General features: G+C 44.0%; 1 protein-coding gene across 9 annotated transcripts; it reads right to left on the minus strand.

Annotated features, from left to right (window-relative positions):
* Window positions 1-1616: 1616 nt before the first annotated feature.
* USO1 (USO1 vesicle transport factor) lies at window positions 1617-26683 on the minus strand. Of its 9 annotated transcripts, none has more exons than XM_066318255.1 (25): window positions 26553-26682; window positions 26216-26302; window positions 26029-26093; window positions 21634-21713; window positions 18384-18484; window positions 17382-17484; window positions 17169-17224; window positions 16822-16942; window positions 15374-15552; window positions 14790-14930; window positions 13951-14039; window positions 13282-13436; window positions 12833-13038; window positions 12003-12023; window positions 10209-10319; window positions 9450-9568; window positions 9062-9243; window positions 8082-8203; window positions 6935-7073; window positions 6009-6172; window positions 5386-5475; window positions 4546-4632; window positions 3117-3215; window positions 2442-2657; window positions 1617-2061 (listed from the first exon to the last, which is right to left on the minus strand). In XM_066318255.1, the coding sequence occupies exons 1-25, from the start codon at window positions 26616-26618 to the stop codon at window positions 1984-1986; spliced, it is 2877 nt and encodes a 958-aa protein (XP_066174352.1). In that variant the 5' UTR covers window positions 26619-26682; the 3' UTR covers window positions 1617-1983. The 9 variants fall into 9 exon arrangements, with proteins under 9 accessions (XP_066174352.1, XP_066174351.1, XP_066174354.1 ...); XM_066318254.1 differs by having other exon boundaries at window positions 12833-13044; XM_066318257.1 differs by lacking the exon at window positions 12003-12023.
* Window positions 26684-27474: the final 791 nt, after the last annotated feature.

Below are 27474 nucleotides of genomic sequence, written 5' to 3' on the forward strand. Positions count from 1 at the left end.
CTAATTGGGAAAGGCACTTTGAACAGGTTTTTTTACAACCTGTTTGTAACTAGTTTGTCTGTCTCCTGAACTCCCTACCCCCATCTTGTTCTCTTCCTTCATTTCTTGCAATTTTAAACATTTCAAAGTTGCATCCAAAAGGAAGGATTTCCTAAGCATAATGTTGCAGAGAATGGCATCCAAAAAAGACTGTTGCAGCATGCCATCTTTTGGGAGGAGCACCAGTGTCCAGGTCTGGCTGCCAGATTAACAGGGCCCCTTCAGGGTGAGGCTAGAGCAGCACTCACATGCCTTTTGCTTTCATAAACTGAAGCTGTGCTCATGCATCTCATCCGTGGAAGGAGCAAGGGAGGAAATGTCCCTGCCAGTCCAACTCTACAGCACACGTCAGCTTTCCACGTTTTCCATACCCAACAAAGCCACAGTGCTTACTGACACCACTGCTCCTCCCTTGTCCCTGAGTCTCTGCTGAAGGACCCAGCACTTCCATAGAAAAGCACTGCTTCCCAGGCCAGCTGCCAGTGATGGAGAACAGGCTCCAGCAGACATGAGGACATTGGGCCGCCTTGTTCAGGCTGGGATGGACAACTGGGATGGACAAAGCATCAGCTTTGTCTCCCCCTGAGGAGGGTACACTGCTGCCAGCAATGAACAGCCAGCCCAGCAGCCACCAGAGCCCTGCATACTGAAGCTGCCACCACTGCCAGCAGTGGTAAACTTGATTTCCCAAAAGTGGCAACCACAGCCCCTGGGTACTGCACACCAGCTCTTACTGTAGCCTAAGAACACCCAAGTTAAGCTTTAGTCTAACTCACAGCCTATAACTATTATTTAGGCTTGTGAGTCCTGGTGTTCTTCAAATGAGCTGTTGATTAAGGAATGATTTAACTTTCTTGGACCATTCTTAAACAGTCACTGAGGACTGCAGTGTTCCAAAAAGCAAAACCTGAACCCCCATCCCTCTCTTCTCATGTGGTGAGAGGCACAGTATGTGGTGTATTATTACAACAATTACATTATTACAACTCAATCCACCAGAGTTGACTGATTGTAGATGCCCTTATGCATATTAAAATGTATGTTTTAAAATTAGGACAAGAGAATTAAATGAGGACAAAGGAGACATATTCTCTTTATTACCAAAAAAAAGAATTGGATGCATTTACCGTTCTCTATTTTAAAATGTCATCTTTTATTTACTCATAAAGAGCCAATAAGTTATATAAATCAGAGTAGTTTTCATTTCCTTACTGAAGTAGTCAATAAGCTTTTAACTTAGGTTTATGCTGACTCAGTAGCACTTTAGATCTTAGAGTGTACTGGTCTTTGTTTTCCACAGCAATTCTTCACCCTAAGGCTACATTTCTTGCACAGCTTTCAATGAAAACTCTTCCATGGTATTAGCAGAGCACTGTTTCCCTGACAGGTTCCAAGTGCAGCCAGGACAGTGTCCAGGCACACACCTGTGTGCAGGATCCCTGGCACCCCCAGAATCAGACTCTGGGCTGGCAGAGGCCACCCCAACCCTTCTGCCTCCCACTGCTCTTGAGAGGATGCCACAAACTACACTGAAGTTCCATGCTGAAGGCAGGGGGAATGACTCCATGTGACAGATGTTAAACCAAATAATTTTGTATTTAATTATGTTAAGAGCTCAAGGAAGTTAAAACCATAAACAAATGCACAGAACTGTCAATGACAATGAACCAAGGCAGTAACATTGCCATTCTCTGCTTTAAACAGTGTCTGAAGCAACTTCTAAACAAGTACAACATGGGATATTCATGTAGAACTGCAACTGTGATTTTTGTTTGCTTTACCTAGTACAAAGGATTTTCCAACGCTTGAGTAACTTGTAAGTAGGCCCATGGTTGTCATTTCCCCATCTGCTTCCAACAGGCAGATGTTTTCCTTTGTACACCAGTAATAGATTTTCCCCAAAACCAATGCAATCTAGTTTTCATGGTAACACACAACAGTATTCTAGTCTTGTTCCTCTTCATCCCCATCCTCATCTTCATCCCCTTGATCTCCAGATTCAGTATCATCTTCATCTTCAACCTGAAATACAAGATCCGTTGTGAGCAGTAATATCCCTTATTCTGATCCAACCTTTTGAAGGCAAGACAAATGCTGACTGCAAGCAGGCTTAAAGTTAACCTAAAACAACTATGCCACATCAGTCAATGCTTATTAAATGCAACTGTCATCTTGTAATGTCCATAGTTCTTCACATCTCTGCTGAAGACAGCTGACCACTGGAGACAACAGGCAGTGGTCATCTTTCATAGACAGCTGCCAGAAGAAGTTGAAGAACTAACTGATAGCTTTAACTTCCCTCTACTTACAGAAAGGGGCCTCATCAGAGTCCTTGGATCACACGCTACCGTGCCCAGACCTGTCTCAGACCCAGGAACTCACTGGTCCATTCCTTTGCTTACCGGTACACCAAGGTCCTTCAATTTGATCTTCAGTGCAGATATTTTCTGATCCTGGTCAGCCAAAAGCACCAGGAGATCATCCTGTTCTTTCTTGGACTCTGCAACTTCTCGCTGCAGTTTACTTTTCTCATCTTGCAATATAGCAACTGTGCTACTGGATGAGTCCAGGTGCTGCTTTAGTGATTCCTTCTCCTCAGAAAGGGCTTTGACTTCACTCTGGCAACAGGGAAAATCCCACATCAAATTACAATACAAGCATAGGTAAAGCTGAAGCTCTGTATCCTTCAAACACATTCTATACACAACCTTTAGCAGCTCCAGCCCACTGTTGATTCCTGTAGCCTTGTTCCCACACACACTTCCACATCCTTACAAAACGATTGCAACTTGGATAAAATAGGAACAATATTAACAGTGGTTGCCTTCCTCCCAGTCAAACTGGACTGTTTCAGAGTAAAGCTACAGCCTAGACTGTCCTTACCAACTCCTTAAATGCAGAGAAGTTTTCATTTTCTAAGTGAAAAATGAAGGAGACATCCAGCTTCCCTTCCAGAACCTGAAACACTAAGGATACTGAGGAAACAAACCGCTTCCAGCAGCCCTGGCTACTGTAGAAGCCTCCTAATTGAAGGCTGAGTATCCAGTGGCTTGGTTTGGTGCTCACCCACAACCCACCTTCAGCTCTTTTATTTCTTGCTCCAGTCGTCCCTCCAATTCTGAGCTTGTTGCTGCTGTTGCACCAGTGTCTCCCAGCATGGGATCTGCAGTTGTATTCTGTGGACAAGGAATTCCCTCCCTCTCAGTGCTGCACACACCAAGACAGCAAGCTGTGACATTACACCGTCATTTTTTTTAAACAGCATTCTCTTTTTACAGCATAGCCAAGGTATGGTCATTACATACACCCCATGCTGCAAGACATCAGCAAACACATCTGTGCTTCCTCGGGTCTCAGACTCGTACACACACAGACACCCCCACCAAGAACACGAAGTGAAACCTTTATTTCAAGTGCAGGTGCACTTGAAAGACTTGTAGGTTTTTTTCCTAGACAGACTACTACAGGAAATCCACCTTTGCTCTGATACTTCTGAAGTGCCACAGAGGTCCTTTTATTAGGCTAAAGATCCAGTTCTTTGCATAAGACTGTTAAAAATAGCAACAGTTCCATTTCAGTCAGCACTACACAAAGTTATTCCTAAAATGTGGCAGCTGCCTGGCAGCTGCCTGGCACAAATTCAAAGCCAATGCCTCTCCAGTTGGAGCACACTTAAGCCAGTTCTCCAAGCAAGGGAGGCAGTAGGATGTAGGATGGCCTTGAAGTGGCCTGACAGATGGAGGGACGCTGGGACACACCTCTGCCTCAAAAGGCATCATCACAAGCACACATGGCCAGCACCTGTGCAATAGCATCTTCTCTCCAAGCAGCTTCCCCTCTGCCTCTCTCGGACCATGTGTGCATTAAGCACTCATTTGTCAACTGGTCGTGGAGCCCCTGTTCTGCAGCATGATTTGTTAGCTCTGATGTGGAACCATCTGACAGACAACTTGTTCAGGTTCTGTAGCCAAACATTCCGTTTCTAAAGCTGTTTAGTAGTTTTGAAGACAGTCACATTTATTTAGCCACAAGGCTTTACTGCCTCATCGCTTCAGTACACAGCAAAAAAACCTCTGCAGCATTTGAAGGCCTGAACAGACAGATGCCCCTAACACTTGCCCTTCAACTATAAATCAACTTCCCAATTAGTATCCTCAAGTGCTTGTAAGAATAATGATCTCTCATGTGGATGATATCACACAGTTGTGTCTCACAAAAGCTATTTAATTAGAGCATAAGCTTGGAACAGGCAATAGTTTATAATAGTTTAAAAATACCAAGGACCAGTACCATCAGAGAAAACTAATTTGACCAGAAGTCCTCTCTATGCCCACAAAGGATTTGTCTGGGTAACTCATTACTGAATCTGAAACCCTGCTGGAATCACTTGCTGATGCGTGCACTCAAAAGGAACTTGGTTTAGTAAAGTAGCTACAGACAGTAGCAGGAAGGCAACTCTTGAAGATTTAGTTCCCATAGATAAAATAAATACTTGTTCACCGGTACCATTACTTGTAGCTTTTGATTCTCCATCTGAAGTTTAGAGATTTCAGCAGACTGTAGTTGTATCTGACTCCTGAGCATTTCTAATTCCTTCGGGAAACAGAGACAAAACTTTTCAGTTCATTTGATAAAACAACATATTCACATGAAATTTTCCTGAGGTTAAATGCTCCCACACTAACTGCTTCATACTAACAAATGTAACAGGAAAGCTGTTTCTCAATGAAACCACAACAGCTCTTTCCTGAAATGACAAGGCTAGACATCAGTATGCACCAGTGTCCACCCTGCTCTCACAAACCCTTTTCTGTGGAATGCCCAACCAAGGCACCTGTCTGAGCTTCAGTCACTTCTATAAAGGTGTTTCACACCACCTGCACTCCCATCAGTGTCCTCTGTGCATGGCCCCTCGTGGTGCAGAAACCCACGACAACTTATTAATCCAGGCATCATTAGTTCTCCAAACACAGGAACTCTGCCAGATATTTTCTGAACAACAGCTACCTTAAAGAACTCAATCTCCAGTTATTTATTCTGTGCTATACATCTAACACCCAGAAACTTTCACATCAACATTTAAATATATGTTTTGCACTGGATAAACACATTTTGCAAGTCAGTTCAAATGTCTTCTTCTCCCTCAACCCTGCTTAGTGAAAACAAATGATTCATTTTTAAACATATAACCTCAATACTCCAAGATTAGGACCATCATCACAAAGATGCCTGATGAAAACCAGCAACATATTCAGGAATCAATGCTCTTCCCTGAAGATTAAAGCTCCCTTCCCATCCCAAGCTACCCCTGTTCACCCCAGCTGAGCTGAAATACCACAAGTTCACCTTCTGTAGCTCATTATTGTGCTCCAGGCCACCAAATTTGCTGGTCTGTGAAAACTGCTCTGTAGTTCCCATTTCCAACTGGGAAGAATTCTGTAAGAAAAACAGGGAAAAATCGGCTTTAGTACGAGAATTTTAAATGTAGTCATGTTAAAAAAGCCCTAGTTGTTCTTGCATTATCAAATTCCCAGCAGAGAAGCCACAAGCAGGATAAACAATGCACATCAAAGCTCTCTGATGAGAGCAGCTGGTTTCATCCTCTGAGGTGGGTGTAGAAGGACCTTTCAGCAGTGCCAGTGCAGGAGACATGCACCAGATAAACACAGCACACACCGCCCTGCACTGTGACAATGCACTGAGCTCCTGGCAGATCTCTACCCATTTTCTCCTCATGCTTTGAAAACAGGCTAAAAAAGCACTGATGCTACAGCTGCACTGATTGTTCTCAGCACAGCATGAGGCAGACAAGGCTCTGAACAAGCCACCTCCCACCAGATTCCCTATTTTGGGTATGTACTCAGGATGACTGGGCTGTCCCCACAATGAGGACATGCACAGCTTAAGGCAAGTTGCACTTGAAACCAGGAATTGGCGGCTGGATCAAGTTCTGCTGAGACAGCACTTACCAATTTTTCTATCACAGAATCCTTTTCCTTTAACTGCCCTTGCAGCAGCTCATGCTTGTTTTTCCACTCTTCCAATTCCTCTTTCAATTTGCTCACTTCTTCTGTCTGGATGCCATTCATCTGAAATGTGTCACCGTGGGAATTATGATGCTGGGTGTCCTTTCCTAAACAGCAAGAGTTTACAACCAAGGTCAAACAAGCAATTCCATAACTTAGTTTCCAGCACACCAATCAAAGTACTTGCTACCCATCCTGCTCCTGCCTCACAAGGCAATATAAGCCCTTCTTGTTCTAACTAAAGGAGCAAAGCACAGTACTTAAGAATTCTCTACATCTAAAACAGAAAAAACAATGAAGAGTTCTCATTTGCCATTTCTTCAGGTATTTATGCTGCCTGCTGTTTCAGCCATTCTCTCCATCCAAAATAATGGCATGGAGAAATTCTGAAGGTAATTGATTCCTTACATGTTTTTGATCATAAGTAATCATGAAGGGAGTTTGGGTATTTTTAATCATGTCATGTACGTCTTATCAGGCATTTGGACCCTGGGATAAGGAGAACATACTGCCCTGATTTACACATGAAATTATCAATTTCTCTAGTGACAGTAACAGGCTACATCTCGCACATCTGCCATTCCATCTTCCCCAGTTCACACTTCCATTCCAGACCCAAACTTCAGCCAACTCCAGGGCCCATCCGGTCCTGTTCTGACCTTGGACAGGCAGTGACTGGTTTGGATTGACTTGAGCCAAGGCAGAGGCACCCTCTCCCAGCAGCTCTCTGGAAGCCAGCAGTTCCCATGGCCAGTGTGAGCTCTTACACCCACAAGGCTGTCTCTGCTGGAGCTCTGCTGCAGCTTGCCAGAAATCACAACAGCTTTGCACAAGGAAGATGATTTTGTATTGTCACTCATGAAGCCTACCAAGCTGTACTTTCAGGAGATTATATTGGTCCTTATGCTGCTGGATCTGAGACACCTGCTGTGTGACTGTAGCTTGGAGCTGTTCATTTTGAGATGTTAAAGTGTTGACTCGTTGTTTTAGTTCTTCAAGCTCCTGGTCCTGTGAAAGAAAAAAAGGCACCATACTATATAAATATATATAGAGAGACACAGACAGTTATATAGTCATACATATATATAGTTATACACACACACATATATATATAGGTTTTTTATATATATGGTTATACTAGTAACTCTTGGATACAATTCTGTCAGCAAGGTGAAGGAAAACAGCAAAACCTGAGCTCCACCACTCGGTGCTACCCAGGACAGATGAGCAGGAAAGCCCCCTGCAAACCTAGCTAGCTATGCCTAGGAAAAACACCTGGGAAAGACAGCAGCAGTCTGTCAGACCAACATCAGGAGGAGAAAGGGAAAGGTAGGAAATTTGCTGATTGTAATTTATCCGGCATATTACAGCCTGCATTTGTTTAGTCTACTGCTTCAGAAGTCTTTATAAAAAAATCATGGTAACTACAGACATTACATGTTCAGTAAAGCCTCTGGTAGTTCCAAAGCATCCCTAATGCCTCAGGGAACCCATGCTTTGATTCCAGGCCAAACACCTGCTTCAGTTTCCCATTAGCAGTTTAAATTAATTAGCTTTATTCCTCTACTTCTCCATCTAAGCTGTAACAACCACACAAGTTAACTACTCCTGGAAAAATATTTTGAGAGTCCAGTCCCAGCAGGTATAGCCAAACTTCACCAACAAACCATTTCTTCATTCAGCCCCATTTCATCTGTCATCAAAGCGATAGCATGGAACTAAGAGTTCTGTCTCTGAAGGGCTGTGAGTTCTCTGATTCCTCATTTGAAACTAAACACTCCAACACAGTTAAGAGCATGTAGCCCAAGGGAAAAAAACATAAAAAGACCTTAACCAGTGTTCCAAACACTGACATTTCAGTTGAACCTTGACACAAGTGTTGTTAGAAGCATTTCTGTACTGCTAGAGTCCTTGTTACTCACTTTGGAAAAAGAGGGGTCAAAGTGCACCGCAGTGCCTCCAAAAGACAAAACCAACAACTTTTAGAGGCACGTATATGGTCCAGCTCCCTCTTACCTGCTCTCTGATGACTTTTTTGTAGTGAGTCACAATGTTGTCGTGCTGTTCCAATGTCTTCTTGACCTCCTCTTCCTTTTTATCTTCCTCACTGGACTTGTAAATCGCTTTACTTATGACACCTGTCAAAAACAGTTCCTGTCAACTAGATCCCAGTTCACATCTTTGTCCTCAGAACAGTCTCACAGTTTGAGTTCATCGCATTACAAACTCAATCTGCACATTTAAAAGGGACTGTCACAAAGGTTTAATAGAAATAGTGACTTTATTACAGTTTGCACATTTACTGCTTTTCTCTGTTTCAGACAAGTAAATGGGTGTTTTGAGTACTTCCTGTCAAAAAATCTGTGTTCTGCTTGCACTATGGCTCCACTACAGCTGCAGCCCAAATCATTTTGCAAATAAGTGCAAGACTTAGGACTTCAAGAGCAACATGCAGACGAAACTGCTTGGGCAAATCCATCTTTACCCTTGCTGCTTTAACATTTTTTCTTTCTCTAGACTGATTTAAGATTAGAGCAATATTAATAAATGGATGTTAAGACTGTTGACAATCCATGAAGCACATACTAAAACAAGTGTCCATTTCCTAACAAGCCAAGAATTTCAGCATTCGCCTTTTTTAATTTATCAATTAGAAATGGAAAAAAATATCTGGATTGCGTACTTCATCAAATGAAGTTTCTATGACCATTGTACATGCACAATACTTGAGTTTCCATGTGAGCACAGATAAACACCTCTTGGCTAGTGTGATAACTCAGAGAATCTATTGATAATCATTTCACCTAAGAATATCAGGTAATCCAGTTACTGTGTTTTCATTTAACTCTTAAGCTGCAGCTAGAGTATATGACTTCTTACAGCTATTACCATAACCTTTAGTGTCATCACACTACTTTCAAGAGTAACACAACACGTTTGGTAGCTCATCCATCACTTTATGACAAAAAACTAAAGGAATGAGTGTAGCATCTCACCTTCTAATTCCTTGACCAGCTTTGTAAATTCATGGTCAAACATCATGTGGTCTGGGCTAGAGAAACTGGGCTGTGGTTTCTGAGCAGCTCTGGAATAAAGTTCATGTTTGCTAATGAAGCCAAGCTTCTCAACGAAGTTCTCCCTGCCAATCCTCTTCTCAATCAGCTGCTTCAGTTTCTCTCTACAAGAAAAAGACAAACAATGACAGTGCAACAACTGGACAAGAAGCAAACCCATCATCCCCTCAAGACGAGTTCTGCAGATACAACTCTTATTATCTGTCTCAAGTCTTAATCCCACTGCTGTCCCACTTAAAAGCTTCTTGAACCATCATCTGCCTTTTACAGAACATTTCCCTACAGTCCTATTATTCTCCATCATACTTACTTCCTGTAATTCTCAAGGGAATTGTCATTGTAGTAGATGGAAATGCCAAGCAAAAGTGCACATAGGCCTTGGACAAGCTGCTCCTCTTCTCCAAGGTTTTCAGCTATCTGCCCTGTAAGCTAGAACTCTTGATAAGGATATTGGATATATTTTGTAATCACAACACATTTAACACTTCTCCCTGTATACATTCTCTTTTATTTATACACAAACTCAAGCTTTGTTAGGAAGTAAGACAAAAGAGCTGATAAAACCCTTGCAAAGGTAAATCCTACTTTGTAGGACTTGGGTGATCAGTGGTATCCCATAAATTTCTCAGTAGCTGTCTAACCTGAGAGATTTACTTGTTCCAAAGCACACCTGCAGTGTAGATAAAGGTCCCAGTTAAGCTTTATGTGCTCATGTACTGGACTAGTTTTTTTCCTGAAAAGCAAGCACAGAAATTAACAGAAGTACAAAGCATTCCTCTTGCCCCTTCAGTTTAATTCACACTAAAAATGCCAACAGGCTTGTTGCACTAAAAACTCACTTGGCTGGCAGACTGAAACAGTTTTCCACACTACTTTGGTATGTGCATCTTATACACAAGTCTGTACACAGACCACTGGCAACAAAAGGCCGATTTTGTCTCTTGGCCCAGTGCATTTTCTGTTTTGCAGGTAGCCCTTAAACTGATCTAGACAAACATTTAACTTGAACATGAATAACCCAGGTCATGTCTAAGCAAGGGGCTCCACTCCACAAGCAGGTCAAGGATACAAAAGGCACATTGGCTGGATTGTGAAGGAAGTGGGTGACAGCAATGGAACAGTTGCTCAGCCAAGTACAAAGCAGCATCAGTAGTCCAACCCTGGTCTGTACTTTGCTGCCCTGTAAAGAATAAACACCCCCATCATTATCTTTCCACAGAGAGGACTAAAATACAAACCCAAGCTGTATTGGATCAGAACTCACCTACTTCCACCTTAGTGTTTTATAAACTACAAGTTATGTCTTTCCAAACACCCATTTGTTAGTTATACTGAACAGCTTTAATGCTTGGATAAAACAAGGATCACACCATTTATGTTGACCTGTTTTCAGAGCAATCCAGCAAGCAACACAGATGTGAAATATTACTCAATGCAAATCAGCACCAATATAAAATCATAACATGTTAGTTCTGCATTTTTAACACAAGGGTGACATAAAGGAACACACACAAAACACCTTTAAAAAGAAGGAACAAGGTGTGCATTTAGTCACATAAGGATTCCCTGGGAAAGATGCATCACCAAGACCTACCCTGCCAACTTAAAACTGCCAGGTGTTCCTAGTATTATTTTCTGAGTAAAAAAACAATAATCCTGTAGTGGTCTTTGGTTTGGACAATATGCACATTAAGCCAGCAAGGCAAATGCTAACTGCAACGTTTTTTGTTAGACAGACAAAATTAGTTTTCATCTCCAATTTGGCTCTTATCAATTGTGCCTCTGCTGCAGGTATTTGGGCCCAGCTGAGCTAAGATAAGCATCCATCTCTTCCAACAGTCAACATTCAGAGGGCAACCAAGGAAAGTGCTCCTTCCCCCATTTACAAACACTGGCTCTAATTGTCCCAGCAGGATTTGCCAGCCTCTGCACACTGGGAATAACCCCTGTAACTGGCAGTGGCCCTACACACATGGCCATACCTCAGCCTTCTCCAGCCTTGGCACCAGTGGTCCCTCCCCTTCCCTTGGGCTTCTGCAGCCCAACACTCTGACACACCCATATGCTGGAAGCAGCTGCAAACCACATTTATTCTCAAGCACTGCTTGCTGTTCAGAAGTCAAATTGATCTGTTCTGCCTAAGGATTTTCACACAGCCCAAAACACCCTCTCTAAAAACCAGCTATTTTCTAGACGTATCATGATAATAACATCTACTCTGACAGATGACAGCTCCCCATGGCTGCTGTTCCACAGTTCAGAGCTGGTAACAACCCTGAGCTGTAATCAACAGGGTAAAACAATGCAACTCCACAGCAGAAATACTTGTTTTTGTGCCACTAATAACCAACTCAGCTGTGTTTTAAGTAACAGCCTGGAAATCAAACAAAGCTTCAGGAGTCACCTGCTCATAAGGAGATCCCTGCTATTCACAATTAGGCAGGCAGGCCAAACCGTTTTACCTCTAGCAGTCAGGACATCAGCAGCATATCCACACTTCTGATGGTACCAGCTGTTTGCTACAGGCCATTCCAAAAACACTATTTCTAACAGTTTTAGTTTTCCTTACAAGAAATCCCACCTATTATGTGAACAGATGGTCCATTAGTCTGCCCACCAAGAAGAAAAGCACCCGTGCTGCACAAGATATGTATCCCACAGTTTTGGGGAGCATCCCCAGTGATTCCCCTGGAGGCACCAAGAGTTTGTTATGCCAGGGAAAACCCAAACCACTGCAATACAAAGCTGTAAGTGGGAACACATCAAAAAGCAGTTAAAGAAATTCTCCCCAGCAGACCCCAGACAAGAGGGAAAGGCCTGCTTTTGGCAGGAAAATGCACAAGCTGTGCCAAAAAATACATACCCGTCTGTCGATCTTATCACCCTGCAAGTTACACACATATTACTTGAGAACCTTCAAGTGGAACATTTCAGAAACATCCCCCCATATATGAGTCCCTTTTATCATGTAGTGCTGAGGAATCACAAGCATTTTTACTGACTAAAATTTACCTTACGCAGAAATGCCAGGAATAGGATAAAAATGAACACTGACTATTTTTAGCTAAAGCAAGAGAAAAGTCATACAATCAAATTCAAAATTCTGGCTGTTATTTTCACTTGCAGCAAAGTCTAATCACCACCAGAGTTAATCAACTCCCTGCTAATACCCAGGCTTTTTCTCTCTCTTTTTCTTCTAAAACAGGTTAAGGTCACAAGGAGGCGTGGGCCAGGAGGTGAACTTCACTCACCTGACATTTGCCAACCCAGGTATTATCATGTTGAACAAGCTCGAAAAAGTTTTATCTTTGCATAGCATAACAGCCTAGGTTTTTTATGGTATTTCCAGTTAGCAGGTTCAGGTTAAATACCCAAACAGGTACTGCTTCAACCAAAAAACCCAACGTGAGTGGGGATTCTGCCAGTTGGCCTTGTCCTTTAAACCAGGCTCAAGGACTGAATGCTTTGGGGACAACTGAGAATACGCAGCATTAAGCAGCAATCTGACAGAAAAGCAAAATTTGCTGCAATTCTCCTCCCCTTGAAGGAGCCTTAACCAAAGCTTGAAAAACAGCCTGCAAAAGAGAATCCTCCTCCTCATCAAGCCAATAGTCATGTCCCCACAATGGCCCTGCCCAGGAGGGACACTGCCCCTGGACACCTGGAGCCACGGCAGGGCAGGCAGTGCCGTACCTGCGAGAGGATATTGGTGCACTGCTGCAGCAGCGACACGGGCGGGTTGCCAATGCTGGTGGCCAGCTGGACCCGCAGCAGCTGCTCCTTGAGCGTGGCATTCTCCTGCAGGGCGTGGGCCAGGGCCACAGCAGCACACCAGTTGGACAGGGAGTCCGTGGAGAAAAGGCCTCCGCAGAGCAGCTGACCCGCCGAGACAGAGTTACCTGTAGCTACCAGAGTGGCCAAGAGGGACGAGGGAGGTTAAAACAAGCCACGGAACTGGCAAAATATTTAAGACAACACAGGTAAAACACAGAAAAAAATAAACTAATGAGATTTTAGACAAATCCAAGTTAAATCACCCTACCCGGAGCTGTCACTGAACAGTAGGTACATAACGAGACACCAGGTGGTGCACTGAACAGGTGCTAATTCAGAACTCACTGCAGACAGGTGCCCTGGCCTACCGTCAATAGTGGATGGCAGGAGCGTTGAGACAATTTCTCCTTGTCCTTTTTGGTTTTTGTACAGAAAGCACTGGAAACAGTAGAGGACAGCACAGCGTAGCACAAACGGCTGCCTCTCATTTACCATGGACATGAGCAGCACTACGATTGCAGGCCTGTTGAGAAAGCAAGGAAAAGCAGAGATCTAGAAGCAAGGAAAAGTTGAGAACTAAACTGTGAATGAAAACAGCTGCAGGTACATGATATGGATGTATTCCACAGGTAAGGAAAGACACTGCGGCCTAGCACTGCATCTATTACTATTTTAAACAAGGGTATTAAAGCCCAAGGTGTTAAAAGTTTTTCAGTTATTTATACACAGAAAAAGAGATTGATTATCCATCTCCCTTGCCTCTAAATCCTCTCCGGCTGATAGCAACAGTAGCTCATCCTGACTGAGGAATTTCTCAGTCATTGCTCATTTGTTTTTCAGGTTGTTAATACCAGTTCTAGGCCTCATCTCTCTGCAAACACACTTGACACCTAAATGCTGTATCCAATACACCCGACATGAACTTGAAGCTGTAATTCTGGATCATAATTCCAAGTGTGGAATTTAAAGAAATCCTGTGGATTGCCCATACCAATATCTTATCACCTAACAGAGTTAAAACACTTTTCTTTCTCTACCTTGGTGGATTAGAAGGTGCATTTACAGAGGCAAAGTAGTCTTGATTTGTCTGGCATCCTCGGATGACCTCCGATACAGTATTAATGGTCTGGGGAAAGGGCAGAGAATAAAGTTAAATCCATGTTTAAATATGAGCCATGGTCTACCACCTGGATCTTTCAAAATTATTCCCTGACAGTTCAGTACTGAAAAGCACATACAAAGTCTCAGCTCAGAGACTTAAGTAAAACCAGTGTCCATGAAATCAAGGCATTTAACACTGTGAAAGATGCTGAGCAAAGCAAAGTTAAGCTGAGCAAAGGTTAAGGGACACAAAGCTCAGTCACCTCCAGCTTCATTTTGTATGCCAGATCAGTTTTTCTAGGACAGCAAAATAACAGCTAAATTGGACATTTCTATAAAGTGAAAAGGTGAAACCTTCTAAGAAATTAAGAACTGAAATAGAGGAGTCCACACTCAATCCAAGCACATGGTTTTATCAATGGAAAAACCCCTCACCACTGGAAGCCTTAAGCCACTCTTAAAAAATAAAAACAGAAATAAACCCATCCCCAAACCAGGAAAAGTCACTAATAAATTCAGCTGCTCTGGGATATGCTGAAATCAAAGGGGAAAAAAATAGGCAAATCCAAATCCTTTCTTGTTGCAGAACACCAGAAATTTACCAAGGTAAATGACTCTTTTGTTTATGCTGCCCACACAGGAAGCTGACATCTCTGGCATCTGAAATAGTTGCTTGGCAAATATTCAACTAGTCTTTGCAGGGTTGGTTATCCCTGCAGACTGCTGCTATTATCCATCTGGTTGCTCCCACCCCTCCATCCACTGCCCCTCTTACTTCTGTGAGGATATCAGCAGGAACCCCGGTTGCCATGAGGATAGTGCAGAGCTGCTGCAAGAGCCCACAGTGGAACATGGCCTTCTGACAGCTGCTGGTGGCACCAGGAGGGTTTGTGGGGGACACCAGGACCCGCACAAGCTACAGAGAAGGAAACACTGCCATGTGAACAGAGCCTGGGACCCTCTGAATGCAAAACCAAACTCATCTGTGCTTTCACCAGGAAACAGAATTGCTTCTTAAAACGGAGAGTGGAGACGATGAACAGAATGTTTATCTCATTGCTACATAGGGCTGCTTGATTTTCAGTTTTATACTGGGGGATTCTTTACACAGAACACCCCTAATTATGTTTTTAGTTTAAATCTCTATTACATCTCAGGTGACATCAAATTATGTGGTATGCCAGCCATCACAGATTCACCTCTGACAGGGCTTGTGCTGAAAGCAGCACAGCTCATGAGCACTGCTAGCTAATTCGGAGCTGAAGAACTGGATTTCACAATTGTGACATGACACTTTTCACTGCACGAGAGTCAACAGAGAGCTGGCCTCAGTAATTAGGAGTTGTAATAGCACCTCACCTGCAGCATCAGGTGAAGATTAGTTACTTTCTGTGCAGACCATCCACAGTTGTCATCTCCAACCTCAAACCAAGGCTTCATACGCTGAATGTATGAACCTTCCTTGAAGAAATTCTGATTGGAATTATTATTCTTCAACAAGTTTTGCAACAGGAGGAGACAGTCTTCTACCACTATTCCTGATGAGACAAAATATCACATGGTAAATCAAAATATGCCCCATGGAAACAAATTAGCTTGCCCATACACTGAGGATGTTCTAGATGGAATAGAGCACACATTTCTGAGCTCTTTACTCTTAACACACATTTAGGCTTGGACCAATAACTAGACACCTTGTGAAACCATAGCTGGTTTTGCTCCCCAAATCCAAAGCAAATTTCCAAAGCATGTGCAGCTCCTATCAGTTAAGTAGGTAAATGGGAAAAACTGACAACAAAACCTCACCATCACTTTGTGTCCCAAAGTTCACCTGTTCCAGAATCAGACTACACTGTCCCTATCAAATGCACTCAAATGAAGTTCCTCCTGAACTGCATCATGATTCCGAGGCAACAGCTCTTCCTGGCTCACATATTCATTCTCTACAGTTACTGGCTACCATCTTCAGCCTATTTCAAAGCTACTTTTCAGTTTTCCAATTACATTCACATAAAGGCTTCTCCTATCAGAGGAACAGATAAGTAGCAGGGGAGAAAGCAGAGAAGTCTTACCATGAAGGAATTTACATAACAAGTCTAAAAAACTTAACTGCCTAAAAATAGCAGCTTTAAATCAAAGGTTTGCTGAATATTTCCATGCCAACATACCTGGAATAATATAGCAGGGAGAGAAGCAGTAACTGCTCCTGCATCCCACAGAAGGTCATGGAACAGCAACCTATCATGCTACTGAAACAGACTTTAGTAAATGCATCACATATTGCTAGCAAAAAGAACAAGCCCTCAAATGCTGCATTGTTTTTTGCTCCTTTTTAAGATACTTTTCCCCTCCCAACAGGTGACTGACTTGTCAAAAAGCTGACCAGAAAACTGAAGTTGCTGGTGCAGCTGAAGGAACTCAGCAAGCTGTTACTTCCAGCCACTCCAAGCATCCAAGGATCTCGTGGGAAGAATGCAGATGCTCAACTCAGCAAGTGACAAATGCAGCACAGACATCTGACACTGCCATTCCAAGCACAGGCCTAAGTCAAGCAAGAACACACTAATTCATGCACACATGCTCAGAGGAGTCACCTGATGTTTTAACTACGTACACCAATTTTTCAAAAGACACTGAAACACAGCTACCTGGTCAATCTACCTGGTTTTGCTTATTTTCTTACAACCAGTCTATAAATTGTAATCATTTTACCCACGGACCAATCTCCAACCACCCACTAAGGTAAGCCTGGAAACATCAGCTCATAGTTGCAGAAGCATAAGGCTAAGACTTAGACTCCACTGTACCTCCATCGCTGTTTCCTTCCTCTGTTATGATATCCAGAAGTCTCTCAAAGGCATTTTCAAAGGCAACAATTTTCTGTATGGCTGCATTACTTTTGGTCAACTGCTGTAACAACAGGACTCCCTTGACAGGTAAGAAAAGAAATCAAACCTGGGTTTTAATAGAACTCAATTTTTTTTTTTTCACAAGTCACAGCCCTTGGGAGGATGCTGAATCAGCAGCATCATCCTCAGCCAGGCTCACAGGCACATCCTCATGCCCTGCAGCTCAGCACATCTACAGCCCCCAGACAGGACAGCAGGTTCCCTGGGCCTCGATACACTGACCCAGAGGATGCCCCAGTACTCACATCATTGCGGATAACCTCCCTAGAGTCTGCCAGCAAATCCATAAGGCGGGAAACACCTGTAAGGAACGATTAAAAACAAAACAAAACATTAAAAGGTACAGCTTTTCCATGCTGGAGGTCTTTAAAACATCTTGCTCAGGATGCCTCTAGGCCTCTGCCACGTCTGCTGAGCATCAAGCTCCAAGTGTACCAGCAGCAGATTCAAGCACTTACCCATGGGGCTGACCAGAATGATCTGCTGCACCTGAGGCCCTTGTTGCTTTAAGAGAGATGTCAATAGCTTCACTCCAGGCCAACGAACATGGAAATCAAATTCCTGAAAGGATAGAAAGGAGCATGTAAAGTAACAAATTTCTCAGCATTTGACTCAGATACACTGACAGTTCCTTAATACTGCTCAAAGCTTGACATAGGTGCCATATGGGAAAAGTAGAATATCATGCTTTTTACAGAGGAAAAAGAAGAGAGTGTTGAATTGTTCTCTCTGTCAAGCACAATCATTCCTAGTTTGGGAACAAAAATTTTAACAGCTCAAAGTAAAAAGGCAGTCCATGAGGACAAAACCATTGGAAAATGAGTTAAATATCATGCTGCTGAAAAGCAGTCATCCTTTCCACTTGAACTGTATCTCAGACATAACTGTCTCCTGATGATTTAATGATCATCTGAAAAATAATCCTTCCACAAGGGACAACCACTGCTGTTTGGGGAACAATAATTTTTATTGTTTCTAATTAAGTAACTAAACCCCTTTCCCAAATAACAGATGAGAAAAAGTGGCCACAAGGTGCACCAGGGGAAGTTTAGATTAGCTATTCAGGGAGATTTCTTCAGTGAAAAGGTGGATGAGCATTCAAAAGACTGCCCAGGGCAGCAGTGGAGTCATCCCTGGAAGTGTTCAGGAAGCGTGGAATGCCACTTTGGGACATAGTTTAGCAGTGAACATGGTGGTGCTGGGTTACCAGTTGGACTCTGTGATCCTAGAGGGATTTTCCAACCTAAATGGTTCTGTGATTCTCTTCCATGTTCCCCTGCTTTAAAAGCTGCACCAATGGTGATCATTCAGGTCAGTCCTGAGTCACTTCCAGCCCGACCTTCACTGAATTTTGGCACAGCTCACCCCTGACACCAGCTTCACTAGGACAAAACCAGGGCTCTCTCCATAAGGGAAAGCACCACCCATCTCTCAGGAGCTTAAACATTACAGTTACTCACCTCCACCAGAGTCAACAGCAGAGTGACATTTTCTTGCTGTTTAATGAAAATCTCTGTGAACTGACTCCCCAGATCATCAACTTGTTTTGCTGAGTTTTCTTCTGTAACAGCAAAAAACAACATATTACAACACAACTGGAACAACTTCGGCAGCTGTGATTTGTGTTCTTACTAAAATAAGGCCAAGGGTGACCATAAGATTTTGAGTCGCTGTTATAAATGTTAATGGTTTTCAAAACAAGCTTTGCACAAAACAAAACCCCTACATTATTCTAAATGTAACTTTTGAATCTCAGCAATTACACCCACTAATCCAGAGAGCAGGCCCTCCTAAGTACCCTACACTGATGGGCAAAAGCAAAGTACATTTCACACCAAGAACCTTTTAGTGTAAGGAATATTAATATCAAAGGCTAATTGGCTCAAATATCTTCATTACTAGCAATAGAAAAAAGAAATAAATATCAGGAAGGGAAAAAGAGAGTCACAGAGATAGCATCAAAACCTCTCAGTCTTGGAATCTGAATTGATTTCCAGCGTGCCAGAATTGAGTGCTACTCCATTCTTCACTCTACAGTTACACAGAACTGGGCTAGCACATTAATTGTCTTACATAATTATTTCATGCATCACAGTTGCATGAACAAAAAACAAATGCAAAAGTATCCCACAAAATGACCAAACCCCATGCAAGCAACATCTCTACACCACTGCTATTTTTCTAGGCTATTAGGGTGGCAATTTTGTGGAACATAAATGTTCCACAAAACAGTGGCTTGTAGGTACTACTGGTTGACATAATTAACGAATGTCAACTGAAAAACTGAGCAAGAGCAATTCTAATTCAAAGGGAAAGTGTTTATTTCAATAGAAATAAATAGAAAATAAACAGTAAAGAAGTGAATTTTTGACCAAATCCAGAAGTCTTTGGATTTTCTCTCCCAAGAAACACACTGCTCTGAATTTCTAGCTGCAGAAATTATTATGTACTACAAAAAAAATGTTAAAAGGGAAGATAGACTACGTGCAAAAATAGCTCTAGCCCAGGCACGTAGCACCTAGCAGGACATAAGGCCTATTGTGACCTCTCTGAAGCCAAGGGTCTTATCAATCCAGGCCATTCCTGAACTGACATATATTCATCTACAGAAATGAAGATTAAAAACTCCACATGAGTTCAGCTTCTGCACTTTCTGCTGTAGAGTAAGAGGCAACTCAGCTGGGAATCAGTCACACACAGACTGCACATCCTGTAGGTGGCTGCAGGTCAAGGAGAGAGAGCCCAGGAAACCTAAGAATTTTACTTTGGAAATTAAGTCAAAATACTTCACTTTGACTTTTCCATGAGCTGTGAGTGAACATCTTGTCCTTGTCCCATCCTCAGCTACAAATAGCAAATGTTTGAACTCAATGCCAACTGTTGCCCTTGCACAAGCTCCAGCTGCTAAGGCAAAACCTGAGCAGCATACACAATTCACACAGCCTCTCTCAGGCTGTAGGTGATTTTTCTTACTCTAGCTCAGTATTCATGTATGAAAGGGCCAAATAACATTTTTTCTTCTCAAGTATTTCTTCTACTACGTTTAATAAAAAACAAAACAAAGGGAAGCTGCATTTTCCACTCACACCACAGATCTTGCAACTAGCCTTCTAGTCATAACTGTTCCATAAATCTACACATTCCCAGGGCTATCTCAAATCAAGCCAACAGCTTCCACCTAGTAAGATCTGCTCTTATCAATTCACAACCAAGTAGCACTGCAGATTATAAATTAGTTTTAAAAAATAAAGTCAGTTTCAAAGAGAGAACATGCAAAGCATTAGTGGTAACCTAGGGTAGAACTGAATACTGTATCTTAACATGCATTGCTTAAAAGAGACACTGTGAAGGATGCTCACATGCAGCTCATGCACTGGTAGCCTGGTGAAGCTTCAGGGCTTCTTGCAAACATAAACTTTGATCCCTTAAAATCCTGCCAGTTTGGGGCTACACACCTTTGACATCTTTATCAAGAATTTACCATAACTGCAGTCTCTGGCAGGGATCTGCTGGCATTCAACATGCCAAGTCACAAGAGAAGTCAGATTGGAAACACACCTGAGCTCCAAAGAGTAAGGACAGAGCAGAAGGCAAAATGCCTTCCCTGAGCTCCAGTGCAAGTTTTTACAGTGTCCTTTTTAAACAGCAGCAGCAAGTGTTACCAGCAGGAGTAGCAACTAGGGCTAAAATAAAGTGTCATATTTACATAAGTAAAGGTTCTTTTACCTTCAGAGTCATCTGTCAGTGCAGATAAAATAAAAAGAAAGAGACAGGTTTACCAGTTGAACAGCTTTCCACACAGCACAACCAATTACAGCAGGTTTCCAAAGCAGCCATCCCAGATTCCTACAGCAGCTGGACTCCTGTGGGGAGTTCTTATGGAAGGAGTCAAACTGAAGCACCCCATAACTCTTACAACCCTGGTCATCTCTCACAGACAACTCCAGCTGGACAATTCTTTGCTCTTTGGAAAAACTTGCCAACACTTTTGTCTAGTTCCTAATCAAGGCCTTTACCACAAACATTAATTCACCTGCACTATGAAACTCTGATCTTACTCTGAACCTTTTTAATCAAGATGGGGAAGTGGAGGAAAATGGAAAAGAAAGCCAAGTAAGCCAAACACAATTTGAAACATGGTTTAGAATAACATTCATTGGCCTTGGTGACTGGTTCAATGGCCTTCAAAAACAAAACAGGTAGGAGTGGCACGGATTTTTCCAGCCCACCTGTAAAAAGACAAGTAAAATCTATCTAAATCTCTTTCTCCACTGTCACAGCAGGGTTGAAAAATGTTTTCACACTTATGTGGCACCTTATCACAGGTACCTGAGATTTTACATCTCAACATCCTTGTTACATCATGAGATGGTAATGTCTTATTTGACAGTAACAGCCAGAATTATCCTTTCCCAACAGCAAAGAAGGACCTGATTCTTGGCTTACAAACTAGAAAAAAAAAGTTAATCCCATTCCAACCTGGCTCCTTGTTCAGAGAACAAAGTCTTTTAAATTAATAAGCAAGAGATCCAGTGTTACTTTAATGCAAGCTACATACAAGATCTTTAGCGTTATCCTAAGAGCTATACACAGTAACAAAGCAGGTCTAGGTAAGCATTAGTAAATCACAGTATTACAGCTGATAACTTGAACAAAGCACCAAGGAAAACAACGCCACAGTTAATACAACTATTACAACCAAGTGCTTACCTTGCTCCTCCTCTTCTAGGTCATTCGATATAACATTGTAGAGTGTGTCCAAAGCATAGCCAATTATTTCAGAATCTGAACTGCAAATGAAAGAACCACTTTTCTTTAATGACTTATTTCCAACTACTCTTACAACATTGCTCTTCTGCCCAGGTAGTTCCCCTTGCAGCACTAGGCCAAGTAAGAAGCACAGATTTGTTGCAGCGCCACATAACCATGAGCTATCTGCTCGCTGGACAGAGCCAAGCTCCTTTTCCCAGTCCCATTCCCTCAGGTGAGCCTCTGGAAGTCTGGTGAAACCAGGTGACAACAGGACTCTTCACTGTAGGTATGTCTTTAATTTTCTGAGTCACTCCCTCCGAGCTGCTCCTAAACCAGCAGAAATCCAGGGAATGCTTCAGACTTGCCAGAAGACCACCCAATGAAGCTGCAGACAAGCTTCAGCATTTTTCAGGTGGGACCCTCCCTGCTACACTGTCAGACAGAACCAGAACCAAACCTCGGAGCTCCAGGGGAATGCAGCAGCAGCTTGTGGATTCTCACAAACAGGTGGCCTCCATGTCACCAAACCCACTAAACCTAATTATTACAGGGGTTTGAACTCCAGCATACCCAGGAAGCTGCAGGGAACCTCCAAGTATTAGTTCACCTGTTCACACCCAGACTCCTCTCTGGAAAGACCTGTTTCTTCTGCTTTACCAAGGCTGAACCATCTGTAAACCCTATGCTTACAACCAAGACACAGCACACGAGTTTATGGGGCAGAATACAACCATTTCTGCTACTTGTTTTGTTGCTCTTAAGCCAAAAGAGAATGAAAGCAGTCGGTAAAAAAAAGAAAAATGAAAAGTAAAACCTAAAACCACAGAGGAAGGTGCATCCAAGTGCAGAGGAACACACCTCACAGCACTTTCATGACTATGAAGCACCTGAAAAAAAGATTGTCCAAAAAAAATCTTATTCCAGCTTCTAAGTATTTACTCTCACTGATCTCCAAGGCATTCCAAGTAAGGCCTACACACCAAAGAAATTTGCATTTCACAAGGCTGCTAGGCCGGTTCAGAGCAGAGGCCTGAACAGCCACCTAACCTTTTAGTCCATGGAAACAGTCTCATCTAGCAGGTATGATCACACCTCCAGTCTGCTTATGCTTTCCCTTTATTGGCATTTTAGTTCTTCAATATAAAAGCATAGACTCTCTACCACAGAGTCTATGCTTTCCTCTTCACAGAAATGAAACAGATCCACATCTGAAAACACACAGAAATTCTTTCCTGAAAACTTGAAAAGCAAGGCTGCAGCTTGGTGGGGTTTTTAATATCCCTTGTTAGGGAAATAACAGCAGCTCCAAAAGGATAAGCACATTTAATATACACATGACTAAAAGCAGACCTTGTTTCTCTGGTTGAAAGATAAGAGATTACAAAATGAGGACAGCAACATCCCACCTCTGCTGTTCACTGCCTTGCCACCATCTGCTGTTCAGCACATCCCACATCTCATTGATTATTCTGTTCATGCTGAAGCCGTCCAGCTTTTACTCTATAGTAAAAACTAGTCAAGAAACAAAGACTTCTCAGGCATCCATAAGAGGCAGCCTTTGTGCAAGGCAACAGTCCAGCACAAGCCACCTTGGCCAACCTGCCTCCGCCAGTGGTGATTTTCCACAGCATTCCAACAAGATATCAGGGCCCCCCAAGTTCACAAACAACAGCAGAGCAGAACTGTGTGAGAGTGAAGGCACCCGTGCATTGACTGTCTTGCACATGGATACCTGAGCTTTGTGCCTTAGGAAAAAAAAAGGCCATCTCTTAGGACCACATATTAAGCACCTAATTCTTTCAACTCTTTCAATTGACACACTGAAATTCAAAAATCTTTTAATGTATGTAGAAACAAAGCAGTTAAGGATCAAGTTAACTTGTCACTCCAGTGCCTTCTCTCACACCAACAACTGAGTGGTATTGCCCTGTTCTCCAGTCAAATGCCAAATTTTATTCAAAATAATCCCTGATGGGATGTAGCAACATCTCAAGTCAGTAGAAGTCCTCTACCAAATCACCAGTCATATTACAAGACAAGCACATGGGATAGGAATTTTAGTGTATGTAAGTCTGGAACATATAAAAGCTGACTCAGGCTCTGGGATGCCCAGTTGACAGAACTGGAAAACTTGAAGAAATCAGTTTTCTATAGAACAAGTCTTAAGCACTTAAGCAGGAGACAGAGCTTCATGTAACCTACAAGTAAACTGTATAACAAGTGGAATGATGTCTTCCACTTAAGAAGTGGTTTCAGGGTAAAGGCTGGAACTAATTCAAAGGAAGATCCCAGGATCCAAGGAACTGAGAACTGACCATAGGCAGCACTTACATTTTTCTAATCAAATTAAACCTGCTGTCTTCTTAAACTTCACAGCAACACAGCAAACGGGCTGCAAGCCAGCATGCACACATGATTTACATGAATACAGTGACATGTGAGAGGACAACTTCAGTCAGTCACTGACCTCTCTTCTTAAGCAGCTGCAGTAAAAAAAAAAAAAAAAAAAAAAAACAAACCAAACCAAACCAAAAAAAAAAAAAAAAACAAAAAAACCACACCACCACTAAAACAGGTGGAAAAGAGCATTTTCCACTTCTGCAGAAAGCTTCAGGGCATTTCAGGGGGACACTGGAAAGGTCCAAAGATCAGACCTGTGCACACACCAAAAGAGCAGCCTCTGTCACACCAGCAGCCTCCCAGTTCAATACATCCATCACAATATAGGCTTTGGGGACAGTTGAGCCTGTGATTCCTTTATCAACCACTTAATCAGTTCAGCTGGTTTTGATTTGCATTGAAAGACTCCAGGAAAACTCACCTCTGTCATTACTGACACCAAACAGTAACACAAACTCCAGCAAGTAACACCTGCACTGACCACACACACACAGACTACAGCTCTCTCTCCAAGAAGGCACGGCACTCAACACTTGGCCCAGCTGGCCCACAAAACAAGCAAATGACCCTAGCAACATCTTGGCAAAGCCAGCATTTCTTCAGCTGAAAACCCAAACAACCACCAGGTATTTCTTCTTTTCTTTCAGCTGCAGCCTGAGTTACACAAGATATGTGTGCAGAACCCCAGCACACACAAACTCCAAAGGCTCAACTGGAGCCCAAAAAGCACTGAAAAGCCTCGAGTCCCTGCCCTACGGGGTTCAGGTTGCGTTCTCAACTGGATCAGTAGAGCCCCGCCTCCCTTCTCAAAGTTCAAATCCGCCCCCAGAGCAGATAAGTGGATGAAAGTAGGCTCCTTAGCCTAGTTTTTTAAAGGGCTTCCCCTTCACATCTGTGACAGTTACTCCTGTAACCTTCCCTTTCACTGTTTGCACCAGGTCAGACATTAAATTTTAACTACCCAGCCCAGAGCACAGGAATAATGTGGACTTGCCTAGACACCAGCCTCACACCTTCTTCCCAGCTGGCATAACTGGCCAGGCAAGAAAGGCCTCAGCCAGCAGCCTTGGGCTGAGCACCAAAGAGTCTCATCTCCTATATGCTTAACTAGAGCAGGAAGCCTTCTTCCAGACACTGAACTGCAGCCTTCCTAACTCTCCTCAGTACTGGAATCAAAGGACAAGCTCCTCCTTCCAGTGTATGCTCATCTAGGTATTCCACAGCCTTATCACTGTCTCATATAAATTTACCAGCTTGACGTTCAAATCCAGATTGAACGACTATCTCCATACACTTGCCTACCTAGTTACCAAGTAAGTGCAGTATTTTTAGCTTAAATCCAAGGACTGCAAACAGGTTCCACAGTACATGTAGCCACTATCAGATTCAGCAGTGATTCCAAGGATGGATAACAAAGATATTCCAAACACTGGATTGCGTAAGTATTATATCTAGTCCACACAGAGCACTCAGACTTGTGCCATCTGTCTTAGCACCTTTGGAGTCTGCCTCTCCTGTTTACCTGAACCTAACTTGATTTTCAACACACATGAGCAAAAACACACACACACACACCTGCTGACTTCATTCTTTTCCTCTGTGTAATTCTGTCTAGCTCACTTTTTGCCCAATGACAGCTTGATCTGGGTTATTCCAAACAGTATATTTAGTCAACATTCTTTGGACTCACCTTTCTACAACAGTGGAAAAATACCCCTGAGAAGCATTAAGACATACTTTGGTAGTATCTTCACTCTAAGAGCTTGTCTTTCTGGTTCCTGGAAATCTGGGTTTTGTACCTCCGAATAGGCTCTGAGGATGTTTACCAGCATAAAAAAGCCCAGGTGGCAGAGGAGTTCCCAGAAACCCAGCTGCTCTCCCAGCTGTGTCAGTACAGGGCAGCAGGTCTGCATCTCTTGTGTCAGCAGCCCAAAGCAGCTGCGGGATGCTTACCGGTCTGTCTGGAGAACGTGGATGAGGTGTTCCATGGCCTGTATGCCGACCTCCAACCGGTATTTCTGTTTGCACAAGAGACGAAGAGTTAATGGTCGAGCGCAAACACCAAACGAAGCCTTTTTAACAGTACCTGACAAAGGTAATTTTGAAATTCACGCCGCTCCTCAGGAAGTCGGCTACTTACCTTGGACAATGACTTGAGCGCACGTACAGCATCCCTCCGGTCATCCAGCAACGTGGACGAAGCCACTCGGTCACACAGCTTCTGGATCTGGAAGGGTACGTACAACACACGGGATGAGCCAGCACGGCGAGGCCGCGGGGGAGACTCCCGACACACAGCCCGAGGCCAGGAACCGCACGGGAGAGCCGCTCCTTCCCCGTTCCAGTCAGCAGCTCACGGCCTCGAGCAGGACCGGGCACCACCCGGGCCTGTCAGAGGCAGCGGCGGAGCCCAGCGGCCAGCCGGGGCTGTCCCGGCCCCCCGGCCCTGCCCCGGCCCGGCCGCGTCCCCCGCTCACCGTGTCGGCTCCCGAGGGCTGCGGGCCGGCGCTGGGGCCGCCCATGACGCCCCGCAAGAAGTTCATGGCGGCTCGGCCCGGCCCGGCGTTCCCGCTCCCCCCGCGGAAGCGCCCGCCGCGCCTGCGCTGCCACGTGTCAGCCGGGGGCGGGCGGGGCCGGCCGCCGGGAGCGCGGGGCCGAGCCGAGCCGCGGACAGCCCTCAGGGCTCTTCCCGGCCCTGCCCAGCCCCCGGAGCGCGGGGCCGAGCCCAGCCGCGGACAGCCCTCAGGGCTCTTCCCGGCCCTGCCCAGCCCCCGGAGCGCGGGGCCGAGCCCAGCCGCGGACAGCCCTCAGGGCTCTTCCCGGCCCTGCCGAGGACAGCCCTCAGGGCTCTTCCCGGCCCTGCCGAGCCCCCGGAGCGCGGGGCCGAGCCGAGCCGCGGACAGCCCTCAGGGCTCTTCCCGGCCCTGCCGAGCCCCCGGAGCGCGGGGCCGAGCCCAGCCGCGGACAGCCCTCAGGGCTCTTCCCGGCCCTGCCGAGCCCCCAGAGCGCGGCCCGCCTCTCCCAGGAGGAAAAGCGCCCCCGAGCAGCTCTGCGTGGCGGGGCAGCTCACAGAGGGAACAGCGGATACTCAGGGGCTGGGGCCATTAACCTGTCAGAGGAGTTAAAAAGCACGCCCCTGTGACACGGTTCCCCCTACGTCTCGGGGTCTGTGCGTCCAAAACAATCCCCAGGCAAGCTCTCAAGCTTGGAATTCAGAAATTGCATTCGCTTCCAGTGAAAAACAGCAAGGTAATAGCTACGCTGAACTACAAGTGGAAAATATCTAAATACTTTTGGAAGGAAGACACCTCAGTGAGAAACAGAAGCTTACCTAGTCAAGACTGATGGTTCGAGTCCAAGAGAAACTACACTAGTACACTACAAAGTACTTAAATTACT

This window comes from Sylvia atricapilla, chromosome 4 (assembly GCF_009819655.1).
Source record: "Sylvia atricapilla isolate bSylAtr1 chromosome 4, bSylAtr1.pri, whole genome shotgun sequence".
NCBI classification, from domain to species: domain Eukaryota; kingdom Metazoa; phylum Chordata; class Aves; order Passeriformes; family Sylviidae; genus Sylvia; species Sylvia atricapilla.

Excerpts from the sequence above, each read along its gene's own strand:
- USO1 (XM_066318254.1), bottom strand. The coding sequence starts at position 26,618 with ATGAACTTCTTGCGGGGCGTCATGGGCGGCCCCAGCGCCGGCCCGCAG. Across the intron at positions 21,714-26,028 it reads CACGTTCTCCAGACAGACCG|TTCAGATTCTGAAATAATTG; the intron begins GTAAGCATCCCG and ends TTTCATTTGCAG. Across the intron at positions 5,476-6,008 it reads ATTCTGTGATAGAAAAATTG|AATTCTTCCCAGTTGGAAAT; the intron begins GTAAGTGCTGTC and ends TTTTTCTTACAG.